Source organism: Pinus tabuliformis, chromosome Q (genome assembly GCF_031772625.1).
Source record: "Pinus tabuliformis cultivar Carrire ecotype Pingquan chromosome Q, CPIR1, whole genome shotgun sequence".
Lineage (NCBI taxonomy): Eukaryota > Viridiplantae > Streptophyta > Pinopsida > Pinales > Pinaceae > Pinus > Pinus tabuliformis.
In genome coordinates, this window is record NC_142296.1 from 111,404,176 (window position 1) to 111,431,980 (window position 27,805).

The window sequence follows — 27,805 nt, forward strand, 5'->3', positions numbered from 1 at the left end:
TGCATGTAACTTTGTGACAGTTGCAGATAATCTTACAGTGTGCCAAAGGTCCCAGGAAGACCTTTGAGGGTATCTCCATTCTCCATACACCATGCATTTTATCCTATAGCACCCCTTGCCCCTGGAGGACCAAGTCCCTTGGTTAAAGAGCAAGCAAGTTCCATTCTTCACTCCATCCTCGGGAAAGGGTTTCTAGGTTCACTATCCACCTATCCATTGACATATACTTTACAAGTGATCCCTACACTACCGGCACTCCTCCCATCAGTGAAAGTCCGTAAAGAGCAGGGAAAATTAGTTGTGGTGACAGTGGGGCTAAGCCTCCACCATTGTCCTTAACCTAGAAATTGCCCTCTTAGGAACCCCTTTTAGGTCCCCTGCTGGTTCAAGTGGTAACAAGACCAAGGAAATGGTACTAGTGGCTGAAATTTGGGCCTGGAAAGGAGATTTTTTTCCTTTTATAGAGAGAAAGAGGTTGGACAAAATTTAATTGTCACAATTTAATGACTTCTTAGATGAAATCTATATATTTCCTTGTAAATAGGCATTGACTAATCACTGTTACACAAGGACATGCCCCCTGATGTAGGGGATGACAGATCTGAAATTGGGAGTTTTGTCCCTCTGTGACTATGTGTGAGAGAGAGAGAGAGAGGTGGAAGTTGGATGAGAGAATTGTCAAAAAATTAATCATTTCCTGGATGCAATCATTATATTTCCATGGTAATAAGTACTGATCAATGTCAACAGCACTGGACCAGCCATCAAACCAGTCAACCCACTGGACCAGAAACAAAATAGAATCACAAAACCAGCCAACCAAAAAATACATAAAATATTCAAATTCTGAATATCTATGTGTGTGTGTGCATCCATGTGAATCCAAACCATGCAAAGTTTCTCATGTATATAACAAGGGTGCATATAACCAAAATAGCAGCAATTACAACCCATATCTGAACCAAAATACATCAACAAAGAAGCTCTAAAGGGCTTCTAGAAAGGAATCAGCACAAGAAATTATGAAAATAAAACCTTGAATCAGCTCCAAATCAACCCAAGAAACTCAGCTCAAAACTCACCAAATCAGCTATTCAATCAGCCTGCCAATCAGTTCTCCAAATCGGCCCAAGAAACTTAACTCAAAATTTTCAAATTACTCAAATGAATTGTGTGAGTTGAATAGAGGGTCAGGACCTCCTTAAATAGCATTAAGGAAGCCTAGGGTTTTAGAGTTTCACCTTTTTAATTTTATTGATTTAAAAAATAAATAAAAATTGAGTTTAAGTGGTCCCCATCACTGGCTATATGGTTCCATATGGAACTGATCGTTTTGGCATCAATGGCCAAGTTCAGTTAGGAATTGACCATTACCAATTCAAAATTTAAAGCCTTCAACCTGACCAGTTAGACTGGACAGTTTTATCAGAACTGGTCCCCTTTTGATAACATTCGTACCAAGTTCTAACTCGTGTTATGCAGGGGCATGCTCCCCAAGGTTGGGGGGTTGCTTCCTGCACTCCCAAGACAAAGAAACTTACTCCGACATCATGCCCATGCTCCCTCTTTTTAGGGGTTATGAAGAAACATTTCTCCCAAAAAGGGGAGCATACACTTTCTGAGGGACCTCCTGGGCACTCACCCCAAAAGCAGGGACTTTTGGGTTTGTTACACTTCAATCATAGGTCCATTTTGAGAAACAGTTTGGTCAGTGACGAAGTACTAATATGTTTACAACAGCAGGGGTTAGCACCTTCAGTAGGCTTTTGCTGGAGCATGGGTTCTTACATTTTGTTATCACTGAAACTGCAAACAATATCTAGAAATTTTCATAATGATGCACTAAGATAAGTTGCAGAAACTGGGAATGTTTGTCCCATCCAGCCCATATTGATGAGTGCTGCTGCAAAATATAGTGGTCCTTGGAGAGGGGCACCCTACAAGTCTACCAGTACAGCAAGTGACAACAATGGGGTTATGGCCCACTGTCACCACAGCCAAAACCCCTTAATCTATACGGATTTTCACCGATGGGATGAGTCCTGGTATGTGAGAAGGTCACCTAATAGGTATACTAAAGTTAAGGTTCAAGTTGACACAATGAGGGTATCTACAAGAAGGGCAAATTTAGGCTTAAGATCCAAAAGGAGGAAATTCACTTTCTTTGAAGGGGCCCATAGAATGAGGCACAAGACCTAGGGCTTGATTGGTTAGTTGTGTGCTCGGATGGCCAAAGGTCAAGGCAAGGAGAAAGGGTTTCCAACAATGTATGATAGCAATACCAAGGCACATGAAACATTCAAACAAGCCCCTAAGAGGAAGCAAGACTAGACTAGGGTTACACTAGGGCGCAGAAATTTATGAATAAGATTGAAGTGGGTGGTGGAAAATGCAATCCCATTGATGTTTAGGCTATCCAATCCCACAAATGTACCTTTCCTAGGGATTCACACCAAGCCCTAGTTAGCAATCTTGGCCTTGAAGGGGCCAAATTTAGAGAAGAAGAATTTGTGGATAAAAATAAGATTGATCACCAACAAAATAAGGCCAGTGCCCAGATCCTTGGCAGACTGGAGTCTATGATTTTATTGATTAACCAAAAAGTTGCTAATGAGGCCAAATTCCTGATGCCCTATCATCAAAAACCTTAACAATTACCTATGCAATGGGACAAGGATTTTTATGGGAGAGCATTAGAGTACACCACTATGAAATTCATTACATGCTATTCATGAATAATGCATGCAAGAGTTACATCTAGACATCATTCAATAAATTTTCAACAAGTTAGGGCACAATAGAAAACCCTAGATTCAACATATTACATACATTAGACATGGAGAACATCCAACTTACATCCAATGTGAACATTTTTTTCACTGTTTCATTTTTTAGGCATTTGATTGATTCAAATCATAAATGTTATTGGTTTACATATGTTAACACGTAACTGTTAAATATATCATTTATGTTTTTTATATATCTAAGAGTAATTTCTAGTTTTCTAGGATTTCAGAGAGTGCACCTATGATAGGGACTCCAACGTTCCCCAAAATTAAGGGGGTGTGTCCACATGTCCCCCAGGCATATTTTCCTAGTTGTGTCTCTCCTCATATTGGAAATTTTTTGTAGCAGTGCAACTAATAACTTGATATGTTTCCCTATAGTAAGAAATATCTCAATCATACTAATCATTTCGTATTTTTTGCATTCAATCATCCTCTATGTTTGAATTCCATGCATACCTGGTAATCATGTGTTTTCTCTCTCGAGGTTTAGAAGAAATATCAAAGATGCATGAAAAAAGCAAATATGAAAATATAATGCATACCGCGGCAAGAGAATCAATCGTCTTTGTATCTGCATCCTTGCCACCTTAAAATAAATACACGTTACAATCACATCAATAAATTGCACCATACAATACAAAATTTTCACTAAAAATCATATTAAAAACTAAACTTCCAAGAAAAACAAGCTAAGAGATGATGTAGTAAAACATTTGAGATTTCAAGCATTGCAAGGCACAACAAAAAGAAACAAATTCGATTCTTTTGTTCACCAATTTAGGAAAAGTCATTCCAGAACAACAGTATGCTTCCATCCTACTTCAAACAAAAACCGCTCATTCCATATATATCAACACAATAAACTAAGAGGTCAGATATGACATATGCAGGCACTTTAACACCAAATGAAGCTGCGTATTGGGAAATATAGGAAAAAAAACATATTCTGCTCTGAAGATTTTATTATATACTGCCAAGTGTTGTCTGTTGACATGCCCCACCTAACCTCCAAACTTGGCCAGATCTAGCACTATGAGAAGAACTAATTTTCCTAACATCGACAACAGCAAAATGCATCAACTCAAGGAAAAATCACTAGCTTCTTCTCTACAATTAGAAGTTTCCTGTTCTTGGATGCTAGGGGATTTTTCAATTTGGTTTTTTCATAGCTTTCAGGTTTACTCCAAAACTGTTTACAAAATGGTTGGTGGTGCTCCATGTGATGTAGGGTGCATGGTGTATGGATGACCCTTGGTTGTTCAATGAAGCACATACAAATTGGAATTCGCATGCTCATTGATTGCTGGACCTTGTGTCTTGATTCTTGATTCTTGATTCTTGTCTGGCATTCCTCTTCGGAGTCCTAGATAGCATGATGACATTCCTCATGATGGCCACATGGAGGTCGGTTGCTCCTTTGGGATGACAACTTGCTTTGGAGAAGGAGCATTAAGCAAGGGTGTTGAGCCCTATATGGCATGGGCACATTGTTGATGACTGTAGCAGTGGACAAAATTATAAATACTTCTGCACTGGCTAAGTATCAGCATGCAGGAATAGTCCAAAGTCTCCTTAGCATCCTTGCTCAATTTATTAAGTAAGTTGCTTTTGTAATTTAGCCTAAGTTAACTTAGAAAACGTAAATTATTTACGTAAGTGAATTTGTTTTAATCTCAATCATTGATCTCAACTGAGTTAGGATTTAATCCTAGCCATCCATCACTTTGAAGATTAAGGTTAGGGATTTAGCTCAATGAGAAATTTTAAAAGCAAGGTTAATGAGAGGACAAACACACAACACGAGTGAGAGTCATACTCAAGGATAAACAGAAAAGAAGTGTTGCAGCAGTGATAGGAAATCCCATAAGTAAGATCTAGTCGAGGCTAAGCAGAATTGATCTTCAGAGCACCAGAAATTGTTGAAGGGCACATGTGTGAGCATAATGAGTGACAAAGAGGCCACAGGTGTGAGGAGAATAGTGTACGAACCACATGTATGGTGGGTTCATGTGAGACAGGCCACAAGTGCGAGGGTTTCAATAGCTACATAGGCTACACGAGTGGATGAAAATTCAGTTGGGTGCATATCAGGGATTTCAAGGGTAGTTAGGTCATTTTCCCAGTGAAGGAGCCCATTATTCAGATAATAAAAGTGGAGAGTAATTAGAGGGTTATTTGCTATGTGACATATTTGTTGTATGTGCTTCTGCTATTTAATTTTTTGCTAAAATTTCCAATGTGTTTTACATTCAGTGACTGCAAAAAAAAAAAAAAAATTGGGTATAAAATTGCTAGGAAATTAAAATCAGATCTGGAATTAAGAAATTAATATGGTATCAAAGCTATGACTCTGAAGGAAGGAGATAAGATTTCATACAGGTTGCAGCATATTTTTTTTAACTTCAAGTAACAGATTTTCCTTTGGGTTTTTGATTTTGGAAATGGTCACGAGCAGTTTAAGGTTCGAGGACAGGCTGGAGCGCCCATTTACAAATTGAGAATGAGATATGGAATTGCCAATACCAAACTCACCCCACCTACAACTGCTGCAAATCTAGTCATCCACAACCAGAAGAAAGTGAAAGCCAAAAGGTTTATCTTGGATGTGGTGAAGGACCATGTCATTCCTCACCTATCCAAGAAGAATACCAAAACAAAGATGTGGATGGCTTTGACAAAGCTATACCAAAGCGATAACATCAACAGTGAGATATTGTTGCGAGAGAAACTCAAGGGCACCACAATGACCATATCAAACACTGCGACCTCTTATCTCACCAAGATCACAAAGGTTGATGATGAGTTGGCTGCAGTTGGGGAGACCATGACAAATGGAGAGATGGCAAGGATGGCCCTAAATATTTTAACTAAACCATGGGCTCCTTTCATCAAGGGCATTTTGGCATGAGAAAAACTTCCAAATTGAGACAGACTGTGGGATGATTTCATCCAGAAAGATATTCAACTTTTCAAGAGGAATATCTGTGAAGAGGCTAGCACAAGTATGATGACAAGAATCATTCTCTTGCCAATTAGGCAAGGAAGGAAAAGGGGAAGGTCAAGAAGGATACAGGTGGAGAGACTCCTTTGCAGGCTGGAAAGAAGAAAGACCTGAGTACGAACAAGTTGCAGCTTCTGCAAATACTCAAGTCAATGAGTTTGCTACAAGTTCTCATTTTTGTCTTGCCTTTCTAGCACTATAACCAAGGAACCTTCCTTCCTTTGCTGCTTCACTGATCATGATCATTAGGGCTTCCTGAAACAGTGATCTTGGACAGTGTTAAAGCCTCTCCTTGCTGCATTATAGAAGCCTCTTTTAGGACAGCATAGGAGCTTCTCTATACTGTGATAAGACTCCATGACTGTGGCTAGGGCATGCTTCATTGACTGCGATTTAGACTTCTCTTTCACAGCATCTAGGGCTTCCATTGACAGCTGAAGAAACCCTCTCCTTGTAACTAGAAGAGCCTACTCTTGACTGCATATAAACCTGCGTAGAGCCTTCTCCTTTTGACTATGTCTAGGGCTAGGGCATCTCCTCTAGGGCAGCTCCCTTAGTCTCCTTTCCTCTTGTGTCTAGGGCTTCTCCCTCTTGATCTCTCTAGCCACCAAAACCCAAAACAAGTGGAGAGAGATCTTAGGAGAAGTGTGTGTCAAAATGACTTGAAGACCTCTTCTATTTATAATAAAACGTTGAGGATAAGTGGGGGTAATTTGGTTGCTAGCCGACCTTGACGAATTGTCACATAACACAAATAAATTCATATCTCCATGAATACATGTCGGAATCGGATGATCTTTAGATCAATCCTACACCTCTCGACGAGAGGAATCCAAGAAAAATATCAGCTGCCATAAATAAGAAGACCCACATGGAGTTTGGCCCTAGTTGCCAATTTTAACACGTTGGAACCCTCAGCAGAGAAAGCCATCTTTGTGAGGTATAGAGGGACTCCCAAGGCATAGAAGTTGTTTATTCCAACACAAAGAAAGATTGTAGAGAGCCGAGATGTTAGGTTTGAGGAGGGTTGAACATTTAGGAAATCACAAGAACCCCTTCCAATAGTGACAAAGGATAGGGAGCAAGAGGCTCCGAAGATTGAGGAAAGACTATTGCCACCTATAAAAAGAATTTATACTTTAGGTTAGGAGGAGGAGTTGGAGGCTCCTTCCAATTCTATCAAGAGAAGGTTGAGATGGCTAGCGAAGGCATTAAGAGATGCTCAAGAGCATGTGGATGCTCCTAGGAGTACTTAAGGGAGAGTGGGCCTCCAAGGAAATTTCTTTGTTACATGGCTCTCATGAGTACCATCATTGATTTTGAACCTACCAATATTGAGGAGGTAGCAAACCAATAGGTTTGGAGCGATGCAAGGTTACTTGGGAGCGGGAGCCAAAACGGGAGCGGAGCGACATTTTTAGAAGCTCTCGGTTTGGGAGCGAATCCCGGAGCATTTTTTATATAATATATATATTTTTTATATTTTGATGCATACATGTCAACAAAAACATGTAGAATGATGAATTAGATATAAAAAACATAGATTGAACAATATAACAACAATCATCTAGAAGTTATAATCTTCATCAACCACGTCCACAAGTTAGTAACATACAACATATTGAGTCTCATGAATCATCAATCATCAATCTCAAAGTTCCAAGCTTTCAAAATTTAATATCTAACATTTATCATTATTGATCACCAAAGTTGTACTTGTAAGCTAAGTGTAACCATTACAACAAATAATATCTAACATGAAATGAAATGTTATAAAATGCAATCAAATGAAACAGCTTTCAACTTTCACGAACCAATGAGTTATAATTGCCAACTTCAAACTTCAAACTTAAATTGTCATATATTGTTTACAAAAAATATCATAATAAATATGAAAGAGTCAACACTTATAAAAACTACTAGAAACTAGAAAAGACAAGTAAATTTATTATCTATTGCTAATGCTTGGGTCTCTTGTCGCCGCGAGAAATGTCTAATTTTTGAGTCTTGTTCGAAAGTCAAGATCTTTGTCATTAATTAATAAATATGAAAGAGTCAACACTTATAAAAACTACTAGAAACTAGAAAAGACAAGTAAATCTATTATCTATTGCTAATGCTTGGGTCTCTTGCCGCCGCGAGAAATGTCTAATTTTTTAGTCTTATTGCAAAATCAAGATCTTTGTCATTAATATCACCCTCATTAACATAAGATAGAAAAAACATAGCATGTCAAGTCAATATTTTGTTCGAGTGATGGTTAGATTTTTAGTAGGGTCATGATAGAGGAGTTCGACAACCAATGTCACCAACATCAAGGTACATAGAGGGATTGGTGCTCTTCATTAAATACGAGTTCCATACCCTAATACATGACAAAATCCAATGGAAACATTGCAATCCTCCCAATCTTGAAATCCTAAAAAATGGGTAAGTTTGCTGGATTTTGAATGAGATTTAAAATTCTACTTTCTCCATATGAAATCCAATGAGGTCGGAACCACTCTCAAACATCCTTAGTCATTTCATGGTAATGTTAAAAATTTAAGTAAAACGATGAAAATGAAGATTAAGGAGAATGTCACTTTTACTTCACGAATTTAACATTACCATGAATCGTGTATCAATACTAGGGCCATAGGCTCGATAATTAGGCTGCCCCACTAAAAAATTATTTATTTCTTTGAAAATAATTGCATATGGAATGTTACTACAAAAAAAAATTGCAAAAACAGCTAGGGAGCGAAAATTTCGCTCCCGAAATTCGCTCCCATGCGGGAGGGTGCTCCCTAGTCGCTCCCAAAGGGAGCGGGTTCGATGGGGGGGGGGGAGCCGCTCCCCCGCAACCCTAGAGCGATGCCATGATTGAGTATGCCTCCATCATGAAGAATGATGTGTGGGACATTGTGACAAGGCCGGAGGGGAAATCAATTGTGAGCTCTAGATGGATGTATAAGCTCAAGAAGTACAACACAAGGGTTGCAGTGAGAGAATTGTTCTTGTTGCCTCAATATCTAACATGCCTTTTGAGATGCCTCACAAGCCAAGAATTAGACTAACACAACAATTGTTGATTTGGGGTAGCATCGGATGTGCTCTAGCCATGAAAATTGGTGGAGAGGCTAAAGCACATGAGATCTCCAAGACCCAGAAATGGTTTGGGGAAATTCTACCCAGTAAGAGAGATATTAAAATAACTAATATTTTTAATGGGTTCCTAAGTCTAAACTTAGGAAAATAAAAATATTAAAGGGTATAAATATAAAACTAGGTTAGAAGGTTCTAAATGACATGGATCAAGCCAAATCTAATCAATTGTTGATTAGAGATTTAATCTTCGTCGTTGAAGACTCAACAGAAAAAGTATAAAAAAAATTTGGGTATAAAATTGCTAGGAAATTAAAATCAGATCTGGAATTAAGAAATTAATATGGTATCAAAGCTATGACTCTAAAGGAAGGAGATAAGATTTCATACAGGTTGCAGCATATTTTTTTTAACTTCAAGTAACAGATTTTCCTTTGGGTTTTTGATTTTGGAAATGGTCACGAGCAGTTTAAGGTTCGAGGACAGGCTGGAGCGCCCATTTACAAATTGAGAATGAGATATGGAATTGCCAATACCAAACTCACCCCACCGACAATTGCTGCAAATCTAGTCATCCACAACCAGAAGAAAGTGAAAGCCAAAAGGTTTATCTTGGATGTGGTGAAGGACCATGTGATTCCTCACCTATCCAAGAAGAATAGCAAAACAGAGATGTGGATGGCTTTGACAAAGCTATACCAAAGCGATAACATCAACAGGAAGATATTGTTGCGAAAGAAACTCAAGGGCACCACAATGACCATATCAAACACTGCGACCTCTTATCTCACCAAGATCACAAAGGTTCATGATGAGTTGGCTGCAGTTGGGGAGACCATGACAAATGGAGAGATGGCAAGGATGGCCCTAAATATTTTAACTAAACCATGGGCTCCTTTCATCAAGGGCATTTTGGCATGAGAAAAACTTCCAAATTGAGACAGACTGTGGGATGATTTCATCCAGAAAGATATTCAACTTTTCAAGAGGAATATCTGTGAAGAGGCTAGCACAAGTATGATGACAAGAATCATTCTCTTGCCAATTAGGCAAGGAAGGAAAAGGGGAAGGTCAAGAAGGATACAGGTGGAGAGACTACTTTGCAGGCTGGAAAGAAGAAAGACCTGAGTACGAACAAGTTGCAGCTTCTGCAAATACTCAAGTCAATGAGTTTGCTACAAGTTCTCATTTTTGTCTTGCCTTTCTAGCACAATCCATACAACCCCGGTCCATATGTGAATCTGCTCCTGGTTTTTTATATTACATACCACCCTGCCATACCGGCTTCTCCATACCAGTTTCTCCATTGGTTTCTACGTTGTGTATTATGTTACACGCTCCTCCACCCATATAATGTTGTCAACTCTCGGTCAATCGTTGACCCCTCCCCCATATACACCCTTCCCTAAATACTCCCTCCCCCATATACTCCCTTTCCCATATATATCCTCCCCCATATAACAACTACCCCAAATAATACCTCTATCCCATATATATCAAATTGCAATTTTACACCAGAACTGCATTTTTTTACAACTAGAAGTGCATTTTTTAATATATTGGTAGCAAAGTACATTTTTAAGATGCATTCACTAATATCAATTGTTGGAATAGTCCTCTCTGGGAAAGAGAACTATCTAGAATGGTCGCAGAAGATAAAACACACTCTCATTTTCAATGAGTTGTGGAAAGGAGTTTGTGTAGGGGAAGGAGATAATGAACCTGCTAAGCCCACCTCAGATAAGGAGATCGCCATTTGGGAAAACAAGAACAGCAAGGAATATGCCTTGATGGCAGCATTTGTAAATGAAGAGGTGAGTCGCCATATTTCACCATTTTCAAATGTTTTCGAAGTCATACAGAAGTTGAAGGAACTCTATGACTCACACTCTGAACTTGAAGTTGTCCAATTAATGGTTAAATTGTTCAGTCTTGAATTGAAAAATGATGACCCTCTTGCTTTAGCATCAGAAGTAAGATATATTATGCATGATATCAAAACCACTGGTGTTCAAATAGACATTCCTCTCATAACTTATGTCAAGGCACTATATCCCACTTATTCAAATTATCTTGAGTCATTACAAGCAAGTGGAAACCTCAAGGAGATTACCTTTGACTCCCTTGAAAAGAAGTTTGCTGAGAGAGAGAAGGTTTTTGGGAAGAAGACAGCTCCTCAGTGTTCTGAAGAAGCTGTGTGTCTTGCACATAGAGAGAAGAATCATGCTCAAGATTCTTCTAGAGGAAGAGGTGGCCGAAGTGGAAGAGGAAGAAGAAATTTTAGAGGCAGGGGGCAGACACTTTCAAGGAGAAAAGTTTGATCTTTATTGCATACGTTGCAATATAAATGGACATGATGCATCTACATGTAAGTTGCCTTGGGACATAATTGAGCAGGAAAGAAATGAAGCCAAAGGCAAAACCCATGACAAAGAGAAAGGTAAAGCACCCAAATCTGCTCACTATGTTGTGGCACATTGTAATATTGGAGTAATTGAAGACTTGTTTAATGCTTCACTTGCTTCTTGGAAAAATGATTGGTTGCTTGATTCAGGAGCAACTTGCCACATGACTTTTAGGAGAGATTTTTTTGAAGAATTTACTGACAATGTTGATGGAGCAGTATACTTTGCAGACAAATCAAAACTCAAGCCATCAGGGCTTGGCACCATTTGGCTCAAATTGCCTGGTCTTCCAGGCTTTCTTTTGCATGATGTTTTATATCTTCGACAGTTAAGGAGAAACTTGTTGTCTTTAGTCCACATCCACCAACGAGGACACTCCATTCATATATTTGATGGCAAGGTTGAAGTCATAAAAGCATCAGATAGCTCACTTGGCATGACGAGGATAGAAGAAGAAAGACTTCTCAAGCTGCAAGGCACCTCTGCTCATGCACAAAACTTCTCATACAGTTCTCATTATGATGAAGGTACATTTCCATCAAGTATTTTATGGCATGCTAGATTTAGACACTTGAATTATGACAACCTTCGTATGTTGAAGAAAAGTGGTTTTACTGGTTTGCCTACAATTCCTAGGAAACTTAAGCAATGTGATCCTTGTATCTTAGGAAAGCACGGCAAACAATCTTTTCATATTCACATTCAAGAGCACATAGAAAACTTGAACTCATTCATTTAGACTTATGTGGCCCAATGCTTGTTCCTTTTGCAAATGGAAATAAATATATGATGACATTTATTGATGACTACACAAGAATGTGTTGGGTTTATTTATTGAAGAACAAATATGATGTTTTTCAAACATTCAAGAACCTTCATGCATGGTTTGAAAATGATGCACAATCTCATATTGGCTCTATTCTCACTGATAATGGAAAAGAATACACTTCAAATGAATTTGAAAACTATCTTCACCAGCATGGGATCAAACATCAAACAATTGTGCCTTATAATCCCCAATAGAACGGAGTAGCTGAAAGAATGAATAGGACAATCTTAAATATGGTACGTTCCGTGATGCTTTTCAAGAAAGTAAAATTGATGTTTTGGGTTGATGCAGTTCTATGTTTTATATATGTAAAGAATAGATGTCCATCTAATGCTATTAGAAACAAGACTCCTTATGAATGTGGTACGGCCACATTCCTTCGGTAAAGCATCTCAGGGTCTTTGGTTCCACCTGTTATGCCTTGATACCAAAGGAACAAAGAAACAAACTTGGTGCAAGGAGTCATAAGTGTATCTTCTTGGGGTATTCAAATACCTCCAAAGCATACAGTCTCTATGATGAAGTTAATAATAATTTTGTTGTATCTAGAGCAGTGTTGCAGGAACCGTCTGCCCCCCCCCCCCCCCCCCCGCACCAAAGATCCGGAGGCAAATCCGCATCACGTATGGATCTGCCACCGATTCTTTGACGGAACCGCAGATCAAAAAATCAGATCCACAGTTCTGCCTTTTTTTGGTGATTCCTGGAAAATTGGATCTGTGGATCGGGAAAGGATCGGGTGCGGATCTGTGGAGGTTCAGGCATGTATCCACCGTGGATCGCGATCGGATACGAGAGAAGGTGGACGGTTCACATGGTTCCGCATGGCTTTTTTTGTTATTTTTTTGCAAATTTCAAATTGTTATGTGAGGAAATACACTTTCCGAATACTCCCAAGGTGCCTCTTAATGCTCCCTAGATGCTCCCTAATGGTAATAATAAATTCCTAAAGTAAAAGCAACATTCTCCTTTATCTTTCATTTCCATCCTTCTACTTTAATTTTTAACATTACCATGAAATGACTAAGGATGTTTGAGAGTGGTTCCAACCTCATCAGACTTCACATGGAAAAAATATAATTTCATATCCCATTCAAAATTCAGCAGACTTAACAGTTTTCAAGATCAATGGGATTGTGGCGTTTCATTGGATTGTATAATGTATGAGGGCATGTGATTAGCATTTGATCAAGAGCACCAAGCCCTATATGTACCCTAGTGTTGGTGTTATTGATTGTTTAACTCCTTTGTCATGGGCTTTAGCAATTATGTACCGTTCACTCAAGTCAAAATCATTGATCAGGCATGTTAAGCTTTCTCTACCATATTATAAGGCATGGATTAAGTAGTTCGATTAAAATTAGGCAATGTTGACTAAAATCCCTATAGAATTGAAGTAGAGGCAAAGGCTAGACAAGAGAAGAGGAATCTAGATTGTAGATGGTTGATGTTGGAATAATTAATCATTGATGTACAATGGATGTCATATCTATCTTGATTTATGTAAAAATATGCATGTTTTCATGTCTTCTACAACTAATTTGGTATTTTGGATGTTTTCTATAATCTAAATGCAAAAAAATATAAAATATATATATATAGTAGATGCTTCGCTTCCTAGATTTTTGGGAAATGACGCTTCCGCGTCCCCGCTTCCAAAAAACATCCCCACTTCGTGCAACGTTGATCTAGAGATGTGATCTTTTTTTAGTCTTCCAAAGTTGACAATGTTGTCGAGCGGCAACTTGATCGCTTGGATAGATTCGGACATGCAAATTCATTTCAAGAATTTGATAATCAGATTCCACATCTTGAAGGGGAGATTCCTTTACTAAATCAATCTGTGGAATCTTCTTCTGAAGCACTCTCCCCCACATGAAGCTCCAGCCATTGATGACAATTTGAGTGATGTGATTGACAAAATTGGGAGACTCAATCTTGATTTAGTCCCATCTCATTCAACTGAGCAGCCTAGGATTTTTCAAAAAGGTCCTCCAAATCGCTGACAAAGACACTTGAAAGTTTTCGTCCTGATGAGGTTGGAAAGACAGGAACAAGAAATTCAACCAAGCAAAATGGAGGTGATGTAGACGATTCTGATTCAACTGCTGATATGGATGTTTCTTATGATTATGAACTGAATTTGTCTATAGATTTTGAACCAACTTCCTTCAAATAAATCGCTTCTTGTGATGAATGGAAAGAAGCAATGCAAAAGGAGAATGATGCCTTGATAAAGAATGACACTTGGAAGTTGGTTGATCCTCCATTCAGAACCAAACCAATTGGCTGCAAGTGGGTCTACAAGAACAAGTATAAAGTTGATGGCTCACTTGACAAGCACAAAGCCAAGCTTGTGGCAAAAGGTTTTGCACAGAAGGAAGGGGTCGATTATGAGGAGACTTTTGCCCCCACAACAAAATGGACAACCATCTGGACACTCTTTGCCTTGGCAGCTCAGAACGGTTGGAAATTCCATCAAATGGATATCTAAAAATTGCTTTCTTGAATGGAGATCTGAAAGAGAATGTTTTTATGTCCCAGCCAGAAGGATTTGTTGTAAAGGGCCAAGAACACAAAGTACACAAGCTTGTGAAGTCCTTGTATGGCCTCAAGCAAGCACCGCGAGCCTGGTATGAAAAGTTAACTGAGCATCTTTTGAAACTCAACTTCAAACATTATGTTCTTGATGATGCAACTTTGTTTGTCAAGAAAGTTGGCAAAACAGTTCTATATCTTGCAATGTATGTAGATGATCTTTTGATGACAGCGAACAATGAGAGCTACATTGCATCAATAAAGAAGGAAATGAAGAAAGGTTTTGAAATGACTGACTTGGGCTATGTTCACTACTATCTTGTTATTGAAGTAACTCAATATCCGAAATTTATATTCCTCTCTCAGAAGAAGTACATTGGATATCTGTTGAACAGGTTTGGCATGGTTGAGGGAAATCCTTTGACTACTCCAATGGAACATAACTTGAAGCGCACATCCATTGAAAGAAAAGAATTTGAGGATGAAACAAAGTATAGACAGCTTGTAGGAAGCCTCAACTACCTAACTACTACTAGATTGGACATCTCATTTGTTGTTGGAATACTCTCTAGGTTTATGCAAAAGCCTTGTGAAGGACATTGGTCTGCTGCAAAAAGAGTTCTAAAGTACTTGAAGCGAACTCAAGACTTTGGACTCAAGTATACACAGGTGGGCGACTATAGCTTGATTGGATACTCTGAGCCTGCAAGTACTGATGCAAAACGCTGTGTGCTACAGCACTCTAAACAAATCCCATAGTCCACCTACTGACTATGGCTTGCCTTCACACATTTGCTCCAACTGTCAGCTGCTTGAGGGGTTGCTATACTTCTTAACACAGCACTTTAAATACTTCCAACTGTTGGCTATGGCCTACAGCCTAGCCCAACAGTGGGCTGAGACTTAGGTCCCTTTGATTAGTGCCTCAATCAGCCCTTAAGCTAGAGTCTCTTGTTCCTCCCTTCAGCAGCTTCTTCTGCCCTTCAAGTCAAGCTCAAAAACAATACTAATGTGCCCAAACAGCCTTGATAGAACATGCTGTCACCTACAGCAAATCAACACAGATCCTTCACGCTGTAATACTAGGTTCAACCTTCTGTTTAGGACCTCACAAATTGCGGTTAGGAGGGCTATGTATAAGGCCTTTTTGTGACTAGGCCTCTAGTAAGGCTTGCGTTTAGGGCATAAGGACACTTCTAAGACAGCAGTTGTGTCTCCTCCTTTAGGACTGTGTTTAGGTCATCATTAGGGCTTCCTGAAACAGTGATCTTGGACAGTGTTAAAGCCTCTCCTTGCTGCGTTATAGAAGCCTCTTTTAGGACAGCATAGGAGCTTCTCTTTACTGTGATAAGACTCCATGACTGTGGCTAGGGCATGCTTCATTGGCTGCGATTTAGACTTCTCTTTGACAGCATCTAGGACTTCCATTGACAGCTATAGAAACCCTCTCCCTGCTACTAGAAGAGCCTACTCTTGACTGCATATAAACCTGCGTAGAGCCTTCTCCTTTTGACTGTGTCTAGGGCTAGGGCATCTCCTCTAGGGCAGCTACCTTAGTCTCCTTTCCTCTTGTGTCTAAGGCTTCTCCCTTGTGATCTCTCTAGCCACCAAAACCCAAAACAAGTGGAGAGAGATCTTAGGAGAAGTGTGTGTCAAAATCAATGTTACCAGACTCGGAATCGGCAATAAATCGGTGAGGCAAAAGAGCGAAGAGTTTTAATCGGATCGGGAAAAAATCGGGAAAAAAACGGCAAAAAATCGCTGAGTTCATTAAATAAAAATATACACATATATTGAATTAAAAAAACCATTTTTCGTTAATATTGGGTAAAGGTATGTCCAAACAATGCATAATATCAATAGATGTCCAAAATATCATGAATAAATAAGTATCTCATATGTGTTATGAGTCCACACATGATCCAAAGCACTGAGTCTTGAGTCCTTAGAAGCATATGCTTCTAAAAGTTTACAAAAAAGTTAAAAACTACATACTAATCAGAAAAAAATCAGCAACTAAGAGTCTAAGACTCTTAAGAGTGAGAACTAGAAGCGATTCCTTCCACTCCTTCGCTTGCTTGACTCTCAAAGTTCTCCAAGTCATGAAGGCTGAAAAGAGGAGGCTCATCTAATTGAACCCAGTCTGCCGCATTTGTAGCTTGCAAATCTATCTCTTCAAGGTCGATTGTTGAATGATCCATACCTGTCATTATCATGAGACATTGAAATGTGAATTAAAATTTCACTTTGAAGTTTGAAGTTTGAACTTTGAACTTTAAAGTACGAACTAGATTATGAAACCTTCAAATTCAAGCTCTCGAATCTCACCTTGTATTTGTTTGTTGCGAAGTCGTAGATTGTAATGGACAAATACAAGGTCATTCAAGCGCTTTTGTGTCAATCGGTTGCGCTTCTTAGAATGTATTTTCTCAAACATGCTCCAGTTGCGTTCACAACCTGAAGCACTGCATGCTTGGTTTAAGATTCGAATGGCAAATCTCTTCAAATCTGGCGTATCACTACCAAAGTTTTGCCACCAAAGACCTAGCAAGTGGTAAGGCCCGTAAGGGTTTGTGAGTAAATAGTAAAAACTTAAAAAGAAAAGAAAATTTAATAAAACATTTAACATACAAAATAAAGTTTAAACAAATTTAATGAATTGATGAAGCCTTCAAGCTGGGTACCTGGCAACATCTTAGACCTTTGTCTTATAGCACTGGTATAGGCAAACAATTTAGATGGTGCCCTATAATCTTGTAGTTGGGAAAAGACACGACTTTGTTGTTCTGGATCAGGGAAGCACCTTTCCACACATGTCATAAGTCCTCTGCCAACCTCCCCATCCTCATTAAATTTGCTCTTATCATAAAAATATTGTGGGTTTAAGAAGTACCCAGCAGCATGTAAGGGGGAATGCAATTGCCTATCCCAACGTGCATCTATAATGTCCCAAAGAGGCATATACTTTGCCTCATCATCCCCATATCTTCTTTTGATGGCCTCCTTTGCGAGATCCATCGCCTCATAAATGTAACCCATAGCGGGTTTGTCACCATCAACCATCCTGAAAGTTCAAGCATCCAAATTTAAAGAAATATGAAACATTGTAAATAAAAGAAGCTTGAAATGAAATTTAAAAAATGAAAAAGTTAAAAGACTTGGAGTACCTGAGAACTCTAACAAGGGACTCCGTCACAGCAATAATCTCTTCGGCATCTTTCTAGAAGCCATCATTAAACACAAGTGCAGCAATTTCGATGCCTTCAGGGGTCTTGGAATGTTTAGATCCCATCCACTCAGATCCCAAGAACATCCTCTTCAGATTTATCTTTTGCTCAACCACAGATTGCAAAGATATGAAATTTGTTGCAAATCTAGTCACTGCAGGACGAACAATTTCTTTACCTTCAGTGTATATTCTCATAGTGTTTAGGACAATAGTGTGGTTGTATAGGTATTTGGTTATGGATTTTGCCTTCTCCACAACCTCATGTATCCAATGAAGCTTACCAATGTCCTCAAGCATTAAATCTATGCAATGGGCAGCACAAGAGGTCCAAAAAATAGTGGGGTGCCTCATCTCAAAAAGTCTACCAGCAGCCATATAATTCGCTGCATTATCGGTGACAATTTGTACAACATGTTCTTCTCCCACTTCTTGAACGACTTCCTCCATCATTTCACAGATAAGTTGGGCAGTCTTAACCTTGTCTGAAGCATCCATTGATTTGAGAAACATTGTGCCTGCGGGACAAGATACAAGGAAATTTATTAAAGTTCTATTCCTCTAATCTGTCCATCCATCACTCATGATCGTGCACCCTGTTTCTACCCATGATGAACGAAACTCAGCTAGCACAAGCATGACATCTTCAACACTCTCTAACAACATATTTGTCCTAAGGCTCTCTGATGTAGGGGCTTTGAACCCTGGACCTGCAACAGCAATTGCATCAATCATAGCTTGCCAATAAGGACTTCTGGCACAGTGGAAAGGTATGTCAGAATAGTACCAAAAGTTAGCAATGGCCTTCCTTGCCTGACTATAGATATTTTTTTCCAACCAGTGCCATCCAAGGTAGGTTGGGAACCGGGTTTTGTGCGGGGAGCAAAAAAGGTGTTTATGTTTCCACCTCCAGTGTTGAAGGAAGGAGTTGAAGGACTCGCATGGCTTTGAGTTTGACTTGGCCTTGGAGGCATGTGTGGAAAACTTGGGAATGGCATTGAGGATTCAACAGATTGAGGTGACATGGGGCTAGTGGCAGAAAAAGTATCAACTCCAACAGTTCCTATTTCAGCATTTTGCTTTGCTTTCTTGGCATTATGCTGCTCTAACATCTCAAGGGCCAAGGCTGCTTGGTGTTTGACATTGTCGTCAACCTTGCCGCAAATACCTATATCATGGCCAGGTATTTGTGCAAGGTGGAACTTGAATCTATAAATGCCTCCACTACATTCCTTTTTGCAAAATTTACAAAGGAGCATGGATTTTCCGGGAATCTTGTCACAATAAGCCCAAGCAAAGTCCCGCTCTCTCGGCATTGTTGTTGCTTTGAACTTGTGTTTAATTTGTGGCTTCTGTTAAGATTTGGAGTCCGGCTTCTATTTAATTTGTGGCTCCTGTGAAAGACAACAAAAAATCAAATTTAAAAATCATCCAAAAATTTAAAATATGCTAGAAATTTAAAAAAGTAAATGAAGACAGATGTCAGTAAAGTTGTAAACATATAGAAATGTTGCCTTTCAATAAAAGCAGAACCCTGTGCTTGGAATCTGGATTATTTCTCTCTCTAGTGTACTTGTGCTGGGGTTTATTTTTCTCTGTAGGGCTGCACCTCTTTTGGCTGCCCTACTGTTGTTTAACAGTTAACTCTTTCTTCGGTCATGGATGAGAGCATTAGAATTTAGTAGTTCAAGTATAAGGCAGATTCAAGAAGACATGGTCAACATAAGGGCCAGACCATGATTTATGTGAAGATGAAGGGACTTCTGCTGAACATACTGAGTTCCAACTTCCAACTGTCAACCTAAACAGAGAGTGTTTACCTAGGAAAGTAGGGCACCTCCAATCCAGAGAAGGAATTTTGATAATATTAAGTTCTCAGCTCTGAGATCCAATTTCTGTTGTTTTGAACTTTTGATAGTTTTTTATTAAGGAGGATGGGAAGGTTGTTGAGGAGTGCAAGGCTGCAAGCTCAGGGTGGTTTATGCTCCTCCACCCCAACCTCCTCCAGTTCCTGAAGGATCAGAAGAGGGCCTATCTCCAAGGGCATCTGACAGTGGAAAAGTTAAAACAGAATATTGGCTTGTTTGAAGCGGTGAGTGTTATGTTTAAAACTTTCAGGACCTGTTGTCCCTCAGATTCAGGAAGCCAACTGTAATCTATTGGGTTGATGATGGCTTCTAACAAGGAGAGCCCGACTTGCAATGAAGGCCACACCAATTTGACACACCTATTCATGCAACTAAGAAAGCTTGCTGAAGCCCTTAGAAACAGTTTATATCTATCTGCAGTGTAAAGTTTAAACTTTATACAATCTTGTTTCTAGTAACTAGTTAGTCACGCTTCTTGTGTAACATACGCTCATTTTTTTACATTCGGGCATGAAAACTTTGAAGTTTTGAACTTGGGCATGTATACAGTATGCTGAAAGGTGTACAGGAATGCAGCCCACTTACTTTGTAGTAACTCGACCCCCTGTTCTGATCAAAGGCTTAGCAACAAATGTAAGGAATCGGCCTGCTATCCAATGCACCAAATGTGAAATAAATCTTAAATATTATCCTGATTCCTGAGCGAATGGCATTGCAAAACCCAACTCGGCCTATAAAAAAGACATCGTGGCAAAAAAGGTCAGATTTGGTGCATGATTGGAATGCGATTTTTTTCACAAAGGCACGTCTTTATAATATATATGTTACAGTTAAAAGTTAAAACGTAAAACTTAATATATAATGCCAAGAAAGCAAAGCAAAATGCACGCAGTCACTGCAGTGATTAACTCTTGCCATGCCCGGCTACTTTGAATCACGCAGTCACGCAGGTTACCTCGTCTTCAAGGCTGAAGGCGGCTCGGGCTCACGCAGGTTCAGCAATCCGGCTCTGCAGAATACGTAACCATTCAACAATCAAACTTCAAACGTCGGTCCTCAAGGCTGAAGGCGCTCACGTAGGTACTCAGCGATCCGGCGGCGTCGAATGTAGCTCTGCGTCGATAGTGAAAGTTCTAAATGCCTCGGCCCCCGATACTAATAAACGCCTTACCCGCCATAATCCGAAACCCGATAAAAAAAAACTGGCGGGACTCGCCAAAAAAACGCAGAACCGGCGATTTATCCAGACTCGCGAGTCAAACTCGCGTTGACCACGATTCAAAATCGGTCAACGCGAGTTGACTCGTAAAGTTTTCAGTCGGATCGTTTAGCCGTCGAGCCGAGTTTAACGCGCGATTAATCGCCAAAGTCGGCGATTCCTGTTTCATTGGTCAAAATGACTTGAAGACCTCTTCTATTTGAGGATAAGTGGGGTAATTTGGTTGCTAGCCGACCTTGACGAATTGTCACATAACACAAATAAATTCATATCTCCATGAATACATGTCCGAATCGGATGATTTTATATCAATCCTACACCTCTCGACAAGAGGAATCCAAGAAAAATATCAGCTGCCATAAATAAGAAGACCCAAATGGAGTTTGGCCCTAGTTGCCAATTTTAACACGTTGGAACCCTCAGCAGAGAAAGCCATCTTTGTGGGGTATAGAGGGACTCCCACGGCATAGAAGTTGTTTATTCCAACACAAAGAAAGATTGTAGAGAGTCGAGATGTTAGGTTTGAGGAGGGTTGAACATTTAGGAAATCACAAGAACCCCTTCCAATAGTGACAAAGGATAGGGAGCAAGAGGCTCCGAAGATTGAGGAAAGACTATCGCCACCTATAAAAAGAATTTATACTTTAGGTTAGGAGGAGGAGTTGGAGGCTCCTTCCAATTCTATCAAGAGAAGGTTGAGATGGCTAGCGAAGGCATTAAGAGATGCTCAAGAGCATGTGGATGCTCCTAGGAGTACTTAAGGGAGAGTGGGCCTGCAAGGAAATTTCTTTGTTACATGGCTCTCATGAGTACCATCATTGATTTTGAACCTACCAATATTGAGGAGGTAGCAAACCAATAGGTTTGGAGCGATGCAAGGTTACTTGGGAGCGGGAGCCAAAACGGGGAGCGGGAGCCAAAACGGGAGCGGAGCAACATTTTTAGAAGCTCTCGGTTTGGGAGCGAATCCCGGAGCATTTTTTATATAATATATATATTTTTTATATTTTGATGCATACATGTCAACAAAAACATGTAGAATGATGAATTAGATATAAAAAACATAGATTGAACAATATAACAACAATCATCTAGAAGTTATAATCTTCATCAACCACGTCCACAAGTTAGTAACATACAACATATTGAGTCTCATGAATCATCAATCATCAATCTCAAAGTTCCAAGCTTTCAAAATTTAATATCTAACATTTATCATTATTGATCACCAAAGTTGTACTTGTAAGCTAAGTGTAACCATTACAACAAATAATATCTAACATGAAATGAAATGTTATAAAATGCAATCAAATGAAACAGCTTTCAACTTTCACGAACCAATGAGTTATAATTGCCAACTTCAAACTTCAAACTTAAATTGTCATATATTGTTTACAAAAAATATCATAATAAATATGAAAGAGTCAACAGTTATAAAAACTACTAGAAACTAGAAAAGACAAGTAAATCTATTATCTATTGCTAATGCTTGGGTCTCTTGCCGCCGCGAGAAATGTCTAATTTTTGAGTCTTGTTGGAAAGTCAAGATCTTTGTCATTAATTAATAAATATGAAAGAGTCAACAGTTATAAAAACTACTAGAAACTAGAAAAGACAAGTAAATCTATTATCTATTGCTAATGCTTGGGTCTCTTGCCGCCGCGAGAAATGTCTAATTTTTTAGTCTTGTTGGAAAATCAAGATCTTTGTCATTAATATCACCCTCATTAACATAAGATAGAAAAAACATAGCATGTCAAGTCAAGATTTTGTTCGAGTGATGGTTACATTTTTAGTAGGGTCATGATAGAGGAGTTCGACAACCAATGTCACTAACATCAAGGTACATAGAGGGATTGGTGCTCTTCATTAAATACGAGTTCCATACCCTAATACATGACAAAATCCAATGGAAACATTGCAATCCTCCCAATCTTGAAATCCTAAAAAATGGGTAAGTTTGCTGGATTTTGAATGAGATTTAAAATTCTACTTTCTCCATATGAAATCCAATGAGGTCGGAACCACTCTCAAACATCCTTAGTCATTTTATGGTAATGTTAAAAATTTAAGTAAAACGATGAAAATGAAGATTAAGGAGAATGTCACTTTTACTTCATGAATTTAACATTACCATGAATCGTGTATCAATACTAGGGCCATAGGCTCGATAATTAGGCTGCCCCACCAAAAAATTATTTATTTCTTTGAAAAAAATTGCATATGGAATGTTACTACAAAAAAAAAATTTCAAAAACAGCGAGGAAGCGAAAATTTCGCTCCCGAAATTCGCTCCCATGCGGGAGGGTGCTCCCTAGTCGCTCCCAAAGGGAGCAGGTTCGATGGGGGGGGGGGGGAGCCGCTCCCCCGCAACCCTAGAGTGATGCCATGATTGAGTATGCCTCCATCATGAAGAATGATGTGTGCGACATTGTGACAAGGCTGGAGGGGAAATCAATTGTGAGCTCTAGATGGATGTATAAGCTCAAGAAGTACAAAACAAGGGTTGCAGTGAGAGAATTGTTCTTGTTGCCTCAATATCTAACATGCCTTTTGAGATGCCTCACAAGGCAAGAATTAGACTAACACAACAATTGTTGATTTGGGGTAGCATCGGATGTGCTCTAGCCATGAAAATTGGTGGAGAGGCTAAAGCACATGAAATCTCCAAGACTCAGAAATGGTTTGGGGAAATTCTACACAGTAAGAGAGATATTAAAATAATTAATATTTTTAATGGGTTCCTAAGTCTAAACTTAGGAAAATAAAAATATTAAAGGGTATAAATATAAAACTAGGTTAGAAGGTTCTAAATGACATGGATCAAGCCAAATCTAATCAATTGTTGATTAGAGATTTAATCTTGGTCGTTGAAGACTCAACAGAAAAATGTTAGATGATCCAAAAATACAATTTTATCATGGGTTATAAAATTAGAATAAAATAATTATTAATTTAAGATATTAAATTAATAATTATTCTAGAATGTTTAATTATTTAATGGAGACTTTTAGAATTAGCATATTGTTGTAACTAGATATGACTCTCCAAATGTGTCGTATCTTAGGCTCTATTTTAGGAGATTAGTTAGCTAGTTGGTTTGAATAACATTTATTGTAAATGGACACTTGTTATTTAATAAGTGATCCATAATTAGAGGTAGTTAGGACATGGCGCTTATATATAGCTCATTGCAAGAGTGTTTGAGTTGTTCGGGTGTAAACTCTTGCAAAATCAATTATGTAATTATTTTTTCTGATTAATAAAATTATGTGTCTGAAAACACTTCTGCCATTATTGTGGTATCAAAGCTCCAGTAATGCTGCAGTGGATGTGAAGAGGAGATTCCAGCTGTACAAATTTTTGGAAAACTCCATTGAATTGTTCAGTGAATGTTGGGTAAGAAATTTGTCAAATTTTTGTTTAAAAGAGAAGAAATTTTATTATTTTATTGATTTTAGATTTTGAAATCTGAAAATCAATTTTTTGAGTTATAATCAAAATCGTTGGGTCTTGAATTTCTATTATTTTCTGGGCTTCAACTTCTGCCAAACTTCTGCCTCGTCAAATACCACATATTTTACATCTCGAACAAATGCTGTGCGGCGCCATCTCCTGGGATCAAAAGCAAGGTGGTTGTGGCATTCTTCAGAAATGCAGATTTGTTCTTGGAATAGCCTAATTTTTTATTTGCCAGTGTCTGCAAATTAAGATACATATGTAGAAAACCTTCGAAATTCACCAACTCTTCTGCATTTGAATGGTATTCGGCCACAACAACCCCTAACTCCTCCTCGCTGAGCTACTCCTCAAAAGCTTTCAACTTAGTCATTCCAGAATTCAAATCCCCTGCAGTTAATTCGCCCTTCTCCTTCTTCATGGATGCATACTGTGATTTTAAAGTTCGAAGTTCTGTCTGGGCGAACTGGCTCTGAAGCCAAGGATCTGAAACCAATACACCCACGTACCCTGCCATTGTAATATACCAAAAATGGATTGGAAAATGGTATTTTGAAGGCACTAATGTATAAAAAGCTGTAGATTCCAGGGAACCCAAGAGTAAAAGTTGGCTTTAAAAGCCTGAATTCGATCAAATATACAGCCTGTACCAGCGAAGGTCTGCTCAAACCAGCTGCGAGTAAAGCATTTTCAAGTTCTTCTGATACACCGAGGGTTTTCCAGGTGACTCCTTCTTCAACGAAAAAGGTGTCCTGATCTGTAAATCGGATGAATCCTGATGGTAGAAACAACAGGGGCTGTGGCTCTAGATTGACACCGATGCTTGCAAAGCACTGCCTCTTTACACTCCAAGTTGCACACATCGTCGTCTGTCTCGTCACAAATGTATTGTCCATACCTCCCACAAATTACACAGCGAGGTTCACCCGGTTCCGCTTCTCTCTGTTCCCAGCACTTAGCCTTGACTGGGCTTCCTGGAACTTCCTCGGTGTCTTCTGCTTTGTTGAAATTGACTCCAGCGATAACGCTCTCTTCGTTGATCCCCATCTCCGCGATCATCTAAACTGAAAGCCGCGAAGCCTACAATGTAGAAAAAAAATGAGAAAGCTAGCAAACCCAACGTCAAGCCAGTGTGAGCCAGCCTACCAGCAACACGCCAGCATGCCAGCAATAAGAAATATTTTTTAATTTTGTAACATTAATGGAGTGATAAGGTTTTTGGGTTGTTTGTAATTTTTTTTTGGAGAGATAAGGAATATTATATTTTTGGGGGAGATTTGGTGATTTTTTTTTTAATTTTGGGAGTTTATTGTTTATGGAGCAATAAGGTGTTTTGTAAATTTTTGGAGTAATAAGGAGTTTTATTTGTAATTTGTAAATTGGAGAGATAAGGTGTGTTGGGCAATTTGTTTTTTAGAAGTTCTTTGGTATCATCACATTGTAACTCAAAGTAATTTTACTTTGAGGGGGGGTAATTTCTTTTTTACCATATTGTGCAAAAGCACCATTGTAAAAAGTCAAATTCTGAAAGTTGCCTTGTAAAACTTTGAGAAATTGACTAGAGCCAAGTGCAAAGCTCAGTCAATTTTCTCCTGTTTTGACGACTAGTCGAGGGTCAAGGCCAAGCCCTGATAGATAGTGTTGTTTTTTGCGTGGTGTGTTGTGTTGACTATCTTGTCATTTCTGTTCTGATTTTTGGTGCAACGCTTCAACGCTAAAATGTCTAAGTTGATTAATTTGTTTTCTGATTCCGACAAACTTGAAGGCACCAAATCTTATAAAACATGGCATCGTCTCATCGAAAGCACACTCATTTACAATGAATTATGGCAGGGAATATGTGATGGAGATGTTAAGCCGAATAAACCCACAGATGGCAGAAGTGTTCTCAGACACATAATTTTGTAACATTAATGGAGACACACCAAGATTGATCAGTCAATTCGATTTTCTGGAGCGGGGTTTGCTGAGAGAAATCAAACCAGTGATCAGAGTTGCAGCGAGGGGCAATGAGTGCATAGCAGAGAGGCATAGATAGTGTCGGAAGACCAACGCTGAGGCAGAGAGGCAAACACAGAGCCAACATGAGCCATGTAGAAGGCCAGAGTGACTACGCATAGGGCCAGAGGGCCTGCGTGAGTGACGCAGAGGGCCAAAGAGCCAACGCAGAGCATCTGTAGGCTGACGCAAAGGGTTCTAGGCTGACGCAGAGGTCAGGTGGGCTAACGCAGAGCCTTAGAGAGGCGTTCGAGAGAGTTTCGTGTAGCAGACATGCCGAATATCTGCTTCCGAAGAGAGGTATTACCGCCAGATTGACTTCTCTATCGAGTGAGTTAGTTTGGTACCTAGTTGTAATCAAGAAAAACTGTTTAATAATAAAACCCTCAGAACTACTGCACCAGTTTTCCCAAGTTGGGTTTTTCCGGGGACGATTGTCCAAAAATAATGGTGTCCCTTGTGTGTTTGTCTATTTCTTCAGGTTGATGATATGTAGATAGTTGAGACTGCATTGTGTTTATTTCAGTATTTATATGGTTAAATAACTTGTTCAGTAATTAAACAAGTAGGTGAAATAAACCAGATAGTGCAGGAAAATTTCTAACAGGTTAGACTTAGAAATTTCAACATGGTATCAGAGCGTTGGAGATCATAAGAGAGTTGAAGGCACCAGCTGGGATCAAAGAATTTCCTGCAGAAACAGTCGTCCCGAGAGACACAACTTGTTCCTAAGCAGAAAGCAGCAGAAAAGGAGTGACACAGAGGGCCTACATCATCATTTCGAGCCAGAGAAGGGGTCAGCGCAAAAGCAGTGAGAGGTAGAAGAGGCTCACGAAGAGCCACGTCATCCTACTCAGCCAAGTAGGAGTGACGCAGTTGGCCAGAGGAGCAATTCAGCCACTGTCGGGATTGCGCAGAGCCAAGAAGCTCAGTTTCTTCAGTTGTTGGGGCATAGGGATCTGTGGGCGGACTGTGGGTTGTGAAGTTGATGGGGTGTTGTTGCTGTCGAAGCAGAACAATACCTAACAGGACAGAACCAAGGTAGAGGTAGTCGCTACCTAGGAGGATTTCTAGCCAAGAAATCCAGATCAGTGTTGCAGGAGCAAAGGGGATGGGAGAGGTGCGATTTGACTGTTGGCAAAAGGATTTCCAGGAGGGAAATCGAGACTCAGAGGGAGTCTAGGAGAGGATTTCCAGAAGGGAAATCGAGACTCAAAGGGAGTCTAGAAGAAAACTTCCAGGAGGGAAGTAGAGACTCAGAGGGAGTCCCAGAGAGAATTTCCAGGAGGGAAGTAGAGACTCAGAGGTAGTCGAAAAGAAGAGAAGAGATGGCAATGAACGGACTAAGGGATCAGGACAGGTTGGACGGAGCATCCAACTTTGTCA

At 39.4% G+C, this 27,805-nt stretch overlaps 1 protein-coding gene across 3 annotated transcripts in view; it reads right to left on the minus strand.

Moving 5' to 3' along the window:
• The window catches only part of LOC149218477 (uncharacterized), a 500,716-nt gene that overhangs the window by 237,678 nt on the left and 235,233 nt on the right, over nucleotides 1–27,805 (minus strand). For all 3 annotated transcript variants that reach the window (XM_089384075.1, XM_089384076.1, XM_089384074.1), the window contains exon 13: nucleotides 3,332–3,375. In XM_089384075.1, coding sequence (XP_089240201.1) covers nucleotides 3,332–3,375 — 44 coding nt within the window. The remainder of the gene's footprint in view (nucleotides 1–3,331; nucleotides 3,376–27,805) is intronic.